At 36.6% G+C, this 10076-nt stretch overlaps 1 protein-coding gene across 1 annotated transcript in view; it reads left to right on the plus strand.

Moving 5' to 3' along the window:
• TSEN15 (TSEN15 tRNA splicing endonuclease subunit) overlaps window positions 1-9548 on the plus strand; it is a 21667-nt gene extending 12119 nt beyond the window's left edge. Inside the window, exons 4-5 of the mRNA XM_004688565.2 lie at window positions 8075-8216; window positions 8697-9548. Coding sequence (XP_004688622.1) covers window positions 8075-8216; window positions 8697-8717 — 163 coding nt within the window. The 3' untranslated portion in view covers window positions 8718-9548. The remainder of the gene's footprint in view (window positions 1-8074; window positions 8217-8696) is intronic.
• The last annotated feature ends 528 nt before the right edge of the window (window positions 9549-10076 follow it).

The following is a 10076-nucleotide window of genomic DNA, read 5'->3' on the forward strand; positions in this document are numbered from 1 at the left end:
CGCCATGTGGTCGCCTCCGGGGCAGGCGGGAATCAAACTCATGCGGAAGTGGCTTTAGTTTCTTAGTGCAGTGCTTTAACCCGCTGCACCACCAGGGAGGGCCGGAATTGACTTTTTTATATAATTCTTGTATTCTATAACCTTGCTACAATCTTCATTAGTTTTAGTCCACCAAGTTCTCATACTCCAAAATTAATTTACCAGGAAATTTTGTTACTTCTCCCTAACATAAAAAGTCTATCCTGCATATGTCTATTTCTCACCAATACTGCTGCTCAATATATTATATAGATTTTTTTTTTTAATTAGTCACTGTCTTCCTTTCCCCCACTAGAAAACAACCTCCGTGAAAGCAGTGATTATTTTCTGTTGATTGTTCTTTTTGCAGGGCCTAATCTAGTACCTAGTACTTGGTACTAAGTATACATTGAATAACTGATTGTTCTGTTAAACTACTAAGACCCTGTAACAGAGATTTGCTAAATAATATGTTAAGGAACTTAATTCTTTTCCATATTTTCCATTGTAACTACAACATGCATCTGAGAATAGAGCACAATTTTAAATCTCCCCCATCTTCTACATTAAGCCTACTTTTTCTTAGAATCTTGGAAAAGAACTCATATTAATGGTGAAGCAAATGCTTACTAATTAAGTGAATTATTTCTTAAAAACATTTTAAAAGATATTCTCAGTTATGAGATTTCATCCTGAAATGCTGCATATTTTTTTGAAAGATACTTCATTATTATTTCCTGATAATCAAAAAAAAATTTCACTCCTCAAAAGTACATTCTGTACTGCAAGTTCATTTAATGAGCATTATTTTTTTTTTGAGGCCTGAAGACTAGTAACTGATAAAGCGATTTTTGAAATTCAGCTCCTGCTTATCAGGAAATGTGTCCTTATACTACCTCTGTTGCTGATGAAACTTCTAATTTTGGCAGCTTTTTTCAACTGGTGCTACATTTTTTTCCTTAACCTCAGACAAACAAACAGGCAAAAAAATGAATAACCTTGCAATTTAATTTTAGCAGAATGACTTCCCTTGGTGAATAGCCACACAACTACTTAATATTCAGTAAACCCCCTTGGGATTTTAGCTGCCTTGACTTTTTATTAGGCCTGACTCTTAAGGCCTGTTGTCTTTGAACCTTTTTTTCAGAAGTGAGTCTATGGATGAATGAAGACCTATTTAGTATCTATTTAATTTTACATTGTGTTGTGGAGTTGTAATGTCCTTCCAAAATAACAGAATGAGGCAGGTCAAGAAATTGTCTTTTGTGGAGAAGCTACAGCATGCACCAGTTTGGCCCCAGTGAAAAGAGCAGAGGTGATAGTGCTTTCTCTAGTTTGAAATTGAAGCCAGTTTTAACCTGCTGTGCATTCTGTTTTAACAACTTCAAAATTAAAACTGATGTCTTCAACTTCCTTATCTTTTTTTTTTTATTAATTATTAAAAAGTTTATTTTTACATCATTTTTCACATTTTTTTTTTTTCATCTCAATTGTAATCCCCACGGGTTTCCCATCACCAAATCACCCCTCCTTATCTTTTTTATAAGTCTGTAGAGCTTAGTTTCTATTAAGGATTGTTAGCAGAAAAAATGGATGCCAAGGTTTAGGAAGGCATCTCAAATAGACGGAGGAAAGATACTTGGAGGAAGGACAGTAGCTAAAGACTTAGCTATGTGCTTGCCTCATGCTTGTTTTCAGGTTCGCTTCATTAAACTTTGAACTCACACTGTTTTCAGTCTGCTGAACCCCTCTCTGTAGCAAGGAGAAAGGAAACCTGCCATAAATATCACCTTTTGTTACTCTTGATGTGATTACTACTGATTTATTTTTCTTTAGGCAGTCTTTGCCCTTGAAATGTGATGAATTAAAAAACCTGAAACACTTATAATGAATATATAGGTTGTAATTACATATGAACTAAAAAGAATTTCACTATCTAGATTATTATTTTAAATTTGCATACTGAAACTTGTCTGTATTTTTCCAAAAGAACCGACCTTTAAAAAAAAATACAGGTAAGGAAACTTCTTCTTGACTTACTAGAAGTTATGTGAGATTAGTAAGTTCTAGTGATGCTTTATTCTTTTTAGCATTTTTGCAATCATATTATTTTTCAAGATAGAACTCAGAACCTCTTCTTGTAATTATTAGATTGAGAAGGCACACTCTATTAACTTGAGGACAGAGTAGAAGTTCTCAGTATCCTGTAAATGAATAAGCCATGTCTCAAATAGGGAAAGATAACGATGGCATTACTTTAATCATATGTTAAAAATAAATAGAAGAGACCCCGAACAAGAATCTTTTTATGACTTCCCAAGTATGCTTTTAGTAGTACACAAACTATTTTCTTCTGTTATTACTCAGACGATTTGCTGGTAGTTTTCCCCCCACATACCACATGTATGATAAACAGAATTCAGAGATGGGAACTTCCATTTCATTTTTGGCAGTGATTCTCTTGAACTCTGAAGACAAAACTCCTTTACAACTCTGAGCTAATTTTTCAAATATTAGGGTTTCCCTCATGGGTGTTTTAAACCAGTCTAGAAATGTTTTGCTGTTTATATCAAAAAATTCTGGAAACAAATGTGAATGAGATGGAAATTTCTATCCCAAATTTCAATATTTGGCTAAAAATTCCCATACAAGTCACCTTAGCAAAAAGCCATATACACACAAGCATGCACGGATGTGATATAAAGTGTCATAGCTTGAGAAGCAGGAAACATATAAAGGTTTTCTTAATATATATATTTTTTAATGTACCAACTACCTATGGCCTATCTTATCCTGATCTGCTGGTCAGGAATCTTACGGACACTTATTTATTTATTTACTTATTTTATAAAGATTTATTTATTTGTTCATACAGAACTGGGGTACAGGCCAGAGGCGCAGAGGCAGTGAGAGGATGCACCAGAGACAGAGTGGGGGGCAGAACAGGCAGATCAATGAAGTACACTGCTGAGGGGAGCAGCGGGCGGGTCAGGAGAGATCTGCCACGCCATGTGGACACCTCCTCGGCAGGCAGGAATCGAACTCATGTGGAAGTGGCCCTAGCTTCTCAGTGCTGTACTTTAACCCACTGCACCACAGGGAGGGCCGCGGACACTTATTTTTATGCATATTATGTAATGGTTTCAGGTTAGCAGTTCCCACCAGTGCTGAATAATGAGATTCCTAATTAGCATCCATGGTTGCTTCATCTAAATCTCATTCTCGAGTAAATACCTGATATGAACAAGAATCTAGCTAGTTGTGATGTGAGAGGACATGTTTTTAAGGGAGAAGTAGATACAATATTGCATACTAGTGTGCTAAGTAGCACAAAGTGGTGTTCATACTAGTGTATGAAAACATTTGAATTCATTGACTGCTTGACAGTTTGCAAAGCCTTTTCAAGTGTGCCACCTCATTGATCCTTCCAGTAGTCCTGTGTGGTATAGGAAAAATATTTTTATCTTCATAGTGTAGCACCATAGGTAGAAAAGACTTTCTCCACTACATTATCTTTGTATCTTTGTCAAAATTCAACTCACCAGGCTTGGAGCATATGAAGAATATATATAACAATATAAATAACAAAGGATGAGTGGGGAGGTGGAGCTATATAGTAGCAAGGAAATGCATTAGCAACTAACTTGGAGAGGGGAAGAATACCAGAAATATTAAATATGTGGGTTGATATAAAACTTACATAACTTAGGGCCCTCCCTGGCGGCACAGTGGGTTAAAGCACAGCACTACAAAGCTAAAGCCACTTCAACATGAGTTCGATCCCTGCCTGCCCCAGAGGTGACCACATGGTGTGGCAGATCTGATCCACCTGTTACTCCCCTCAGCAGTGTACTTCATCAGTTGGCCTGTTCTGCTCCCCACTCTGTCTCTGTTGAATCCTCTTACTGCCTGTACCCCGGTTCTGTGTGTATAAATAAATCTTTTTAAAAAAACTTACAGAATTTATAAAAATATATTATTGTGTTAAATATCATATAGCTATATCCTTTCTCTCTTTAAAAAGAATTTATATAAAGCAGTTATTATAGTACCATGTTATTGAGTTTGCAATATGTAGACATATGTGACAATAATAGCACAAAGGAATGAAAAAGGAATGAAGCTATATTGGAGAAGTTTCTATATTTTGTAAGATGTGAGTTAGTATTAATCTGAGATAAATTGTGATAAATTAAGATACATATGATAATTTCCATAGTGTCTGCTAAGAAACTACAAAAACTGATAAAATAATAAAACAAGACAAAGAAATTTAAATGGTACACTAGAAAACATCTATTTAATAAAAAAAGTAATAAAGGAGGTTCAATAAAGAAATACAATGTACAGAAAACAGATAGCAGAATAGCAGACATAAATCCACTGATACTGATACTAGTTTTAAATGTGAACCAAATTAGAAGGCTAGATATAAAAGCCAAACCCAACTGTGTACTTTTGAGGAGACACAGTTTACACTGAGTGACACCATTTGGTGTCACCACCCATTTTGTCTAGTTTTTCCTCAATATTATCTTTCAACATCTGAGTTTCTCAAGTCTTTTGTTTTCTGATGCTCTTTTTATGTTGTTTATTCTCTTGATCATTAAATACATCTCCCTGCTTTTTCCATAGCTTAGTGTTTTTTTAATATTTACTAAACATTGTACATAACTCACAGCCTGATATTGATGTGATCCGGACCCCAAATTGCTCATCCTTTCTTATTTCTCACAAGTAGGGAAGGACCTGATTAAGTCTCATCAGAAACCAAGAGGGGTCAAGGCCGAGTAGTGGCTTCAGTTGTCTAAGTTCTCTTTTGGCTTTAAATGCCTGAAGAGTTGGGTCTGGCTTCTTTCTTTCTCTGGGCTTTGTGGTTTTCCAGCCCCTCACCCAGCTGTTCATGCTGCTGCATAAGTGCAGCAAGAGCACCATGAGGGAGGGTTGGAGAACTGGAGGCATTGGTGTCGGGCCAGATTCCATTCGGTCGTGCTGGTCCAAACACAGCTCCCAGGATCTGCTTCTCCTTGTCTAGAGAGTTTGTGACTACACCTCCAGCCACTGTGCCTGTACCTCACATTGCCTCAGGGGTGCAGTGGCCTTCTCTTGGTCTCTACCTGGGAAGGTGCATTTCTCCTTTGAATTTTGTTCCCTTAAATTTCTTTGTATTCATGTCTGTTTAGTGGGTTTAAAGAACAAAGTGATATTTTAAAGAAATCAGGTGTTTTCTCTTTGTTGTTATGTAGCAGTGGTCTTTCGAAATCTGTTCATCCTAATTAAAAGTGAAATCTTTTACTTTTAAATTAATAATATTGAAAAAAAGCATACTGAACTGGTGATCAAATCTTACAATTTTGTCAATAGGAGTCAGCAAAAAGGTAACTATAGTTTGACACCCTGGTATAGAGACAAGTGAAATAGTTTGAGTGTTCTGTTGAGGCCAAAACAAGCAGATATCAGATACTTTTAAGTAATTAAATTCTAGGGATATATTTAGTTTTTGATCCTATGCCATATGACACTGTATTTATAGCAATAAGTATCAAAAATGGAGGTTCTGAACTGTCCAAACAAATTAAACTTTTGTTTAGTGTCATATAGTTGCATAACAAATTTCAGAAAAATGTTAGAAGTATAAAGTTTTGTACTTGAAGAATTAGTTATAACTGTATGGGAATCTTCACTCAAAAAACTTCATTCATCTGCCCAAGTGTTTTACTATGTGTTTGACATTAACAGATTGGACAAAAGTTTTGACCCTTAAAATAGGTACACTTGGGCCCTCCCTGGTGGCATAGTGGGTTAAAGCACAGCACTAAGAAGCTAAAGCCACTTTACCATGAGTTAACCCCCCACCCAGAGGTGATCCACATGGCGTGGCAGACCTCTACTTACCCGCCTGCTGCTCCCCTCAGCAGTATACTTTGTCAGTCGGCCTGTTCTGCTCCCCACTCTGTCTCTGGTGAATCTTCTCACCACCCATTCACCTCTGGTCTGTACCCCAGTTCTGTATGCATAAATAAATAAATCTTAAAAGTATAGGTACACTTACCTATATAAATACAAGGCAGTGATTACAGCATTGTAGTTTTGCTTCAGGCACCTCTGAAAGGTAAGATAAAGAACTGCACAGAGTTGAGGAAAGGTGACAGGGAAGCCATAAAAGGATGATGCTTTGCTGATTTTTTTTTAAGATTTATTTTATTTACTTATGCATACAAGAGCTGGGGTACAGGCTAGAGGTGTGGGTGAGAGGATTCATCAGAAACAGAGTAGGGGGCAGAAAAAGTAGATTGACTGAAATACACTGCTGAGGGGAGCAGTGGGTTAGACAGGAGAGGTCTCCCTTGCCCTGTGGGTCACCTCCCTAGCCAGGGATCAAACTCATGTTGTAGTGGCTTCTGATAGCTTCATAGCGCTGAGACTTTAAGCCCTGCACCACCAGGGAGGCCCTGAGTTTTTCCAACTCTTAAAAAGAAAATAAGATTTTTCTAGGTAGACAGATATTTATCCAGTGTTTCTGCTTGAGAGTTATACTTAACAACTGCCCATCTTACTGACTTAAAGCACACAAGGCCAATTTGGAAGTGGTTTATGATGAAACATAGTTTGAAACCTGTTCTTTCCTCAAATCATCACGTGTCTGTGTGAGACTCGTGGTCCCTAAAACCAGTTTTCACTCTAAATATTACGTAGTGATTAAATTATACCTTAAGTGATTAAGGAACAGTTCATTTTCAGATTTTCCAAAAGTTTATTGCTGCTTTAATCAATCTTAAATAAATTTCCTTTTCAGTTTTTAAAAGCATAATATTTAGTATAGTGTGAATATTGCAAAGCAGAGAATTTTTAGATTCTTTATAGATTCAGGAACTAATAGGATGGGTTAAGAGTGAAATAAGAATTTTTACTTAGGGATCTAAGGTAGGAACCAAGGGCACCAGTTATACAAGTTGTTTAGAAAATATAATATCAAGCTATTTATGTATTCAGTTGTGGAAAGCTAGTATGCTAATATATCTTTTTCCAATTTCTAGAGAATTGGTTGGTTAGTGGAAAAAACAACTGATCATTTTTATTTGCCTTTGTAAGAAAGCTCCTCTGGAGGTTCCATTTTTACTGAATTATTAAACATAGGCTTTATTGAGTAGGTAATAAGGGTTTTTAGTTTGTGATAAACAAAAGCTAGTAGTGCTTTGAAAACCTAGGTATTAGGCTTGGTAGATTATTTTCCACAGCAAACAAACAGAAATCTTTTGCAATATTAATTGCATGATAGATGATTTTATATTTAAAAATTCCCCATATTTTTCTCTTAGCTTTTATTAAATATTAAAATACATATTGGGACTATGGTGATGGCACACGGGTGATTTGGTGATGGGAAGCCTACAGAGATTACAACTGAGATGGAAAAATGCACAAATTGGTGTAAAAATAAACTATTATATTATTAAAAAGTACATATTGGAAACTATAAAAATACCTGTGTTCAGATCTAATAATTGGAAAGACCCAATAGAAATATTTAAAAACAAAGACAACTGACTGCTGATTGCCACAGCTTATCTTTAACCCCTGCCCCTCCAAACCTGAAAGACCTTTATAGCAATATGGGAGTAATTGAGTAAATTATGAGTCAGTAGAATATTATATATCCATTTAAAGATAGTAATTATGAGTACCAAAGAGAGACTTTGGGGAGAACGTTTATTACAATCTATTTAAAAGAAAAATCCTGAGTACCAGTTTGTTCTACTATAAGAGACCCATTGGGAATGAACACTGAAGATCCTTAGTCAGTTTAGGTGCACAAAATCATATTAGTGTCTTATTTTGTAGGCTTATAAATACAGTTTGATTCTCTCAGGTACAGTGATCAGGAGAGAAGTGTAAATGCAAGTCAGTTGAGATCCCTGATTTGTAGGACTTTATGTAGGAGATGAGAAGACATGTTAAATGTTCCTTGCCTTCAGACATTTCCCTGTGGTTTCACAGTTTTTGATCTTATCATCAATTAATCTGAATCCTAAGAGTACTGTAACTTTGTTTTCAGGATCCGGGAGATCTTGAAGGCCTCTCGAAAACTGCAAGGTGATCCCGATTCCCCGATGTCTTTCACCTTGGCCATAGTGGAGTCCGATTCCACAATAGTGTATTATAAACTTACTGATGGGTTCATGCTGCCAGACCCTCAGGTGAGGCAACTGACAGGAAACAGTGAAAAGAGGAAACTTATGATAATGACAGCAAGTGTGAGCCAAGCATTTTAGAACTAAGACTTTTTTGCAATATGAAAATTTAAGGGGAAAAAAGGCTTGTTTTTCATACTTAAGAAATGGCTGTATTTTGTTTAACGTGTTTCTAGTTATTTTCACAAAAAATTATTTGATTTCCTTACACTTTAGAAAATTTCAGTTTCCCAGAGAACTTTTTGAAGTCATGATGTGTAGCTGAGGTGGAATTTAAAGGCCTAATAATTCACCAAAAGCGTACTTATTCAGAAAATGCTAAATTTGTTGATGGGGGCATTTTATAAAATAAATGTGTTATATGTGATTTCTTTATACTTTGTTGACATAATTGGGATAATTATGTTAAATAACTTTCTAATTTTGCACTTTATATTATTTTAGGTGAAAATGGTCCAGCCTGACCTTTTGTTTTTGTTGTTGCAGAATATTTCTCTTAGAAGATGACACCTAAACTTCCCGACACATCCTTTTTTCACACAAGATTGGATTTGAGGCCTATCGGCTGCTTCACCTTCTGTCTCAGAGATAGTTAGGGTTGACTTAGCTGGCCCCATTTCACAGGTTTTCTTTCTGGAGAATAAAATGTACCCAACTAGAAGAATTGTTTTGTTAGAAAATATGGGGTAGTTGCTCTAGAACTTTCTTATTTGGAGACAGCTTGAGTACAGTTGTGTACACTGTATGGCTAGGATGTGTTCAGAGGGGAGGACCACATGTGTTTTGTCTCCCCTCACTGGTCACTGTCTCGTTGTTGTCCACTGTTACCACTGTTAGCTCGTGGTTGAGTCTGCCACCCCATTTCTCACTCTGTCCTCTGTGCATTTTGACCACTACAGTGATCCTGACGTAATGTTGCATACCATCTTGGTACCTGTAGAACTTACTTCAATATGCTTTTTCATTCTTCTGAGAAGTAATAGCTTTCTTTCAATTGGTTCTCATGTTGCAATTACTGTTACTACCCTCTTCGATTGTTTTTAAAGCAAATCTAAAGTTATCCTCATCCAGATAGTAAAGTTGTATGTGCAGATTAATCAGGGCCAGGAGAGTCTCCTACAAAAATTCTGGGCTTTTCTGTCCATTCTTATTGCTACCACCTATATTAATAGCATTTCTCTATTGTAATGGGTACTGGGGGACAGTGTCAGCCTTAAAAACATCCTATTAAGTGACCCAGTTATTTCACTTCTATTAATATCGCCAGTTAAAAATATAAGCAATTAGGCCCTCCCTGGTGGCGCAGCGGGTTAAAGCACAGCACTAAGAAGTCAAAGCCACTTCCGCATGAGTTCGATCCCCGCCTGCCCCGGAGGTGACCACATGGCGTGGCAGACCTCTCCTGACCCGCCCGCTGCTCCTCTCAGCAGTGTACTTCGTCGATCTGCCTATTCTGCTCCCCACTCTGTCTCTGGTGAAGCCTCTCACCCGCCGCATCTCTGGCTTGTACCCCAGTTCTGTATGAATAAATAAATCTTAAAAAAAAAATAAGCAATTATATGCACAAAAGTGTACCAAGTAACATTACTTGTGGTAGCCCAACTTATAAACCATTCAAAAATTTAAGGCAAAAACCACCAAACTTTTTCTTTAAAGGGGCCAGAACTTAAATATTTTAGGCCATATAGTCTCTGTCCCAACTTCTCAGCTCTGCCATTTGTACCATGAGAAAATAACTGTAGACGATACATAAATATTGCTGTATTCCAATAGTTTTATTTACAAATACAGTGCTATTGTTTGCCATACCTAGGGAAATAGTAACAAGATACATATGTGTGACTAAACAATATACCACACATACAT

The sequence above is a fragment of the Condylura cristata genome, unplaced genomic scaffold, assembly GCF_000260355.1.
Source record: "Condylura cristata isolate star-nosed mole 26May11 unplaced genomic scaffold, ConCri1.0 scaffold00024, whole genome shotgun sequence".
NCBI classification, from domain to species: domain Eukaryota; kingdom Metazoa; phylum Chordata; class Mammalia; order Eulipotyphla; family Talpidae; genus Condylura; species Condylura cristata.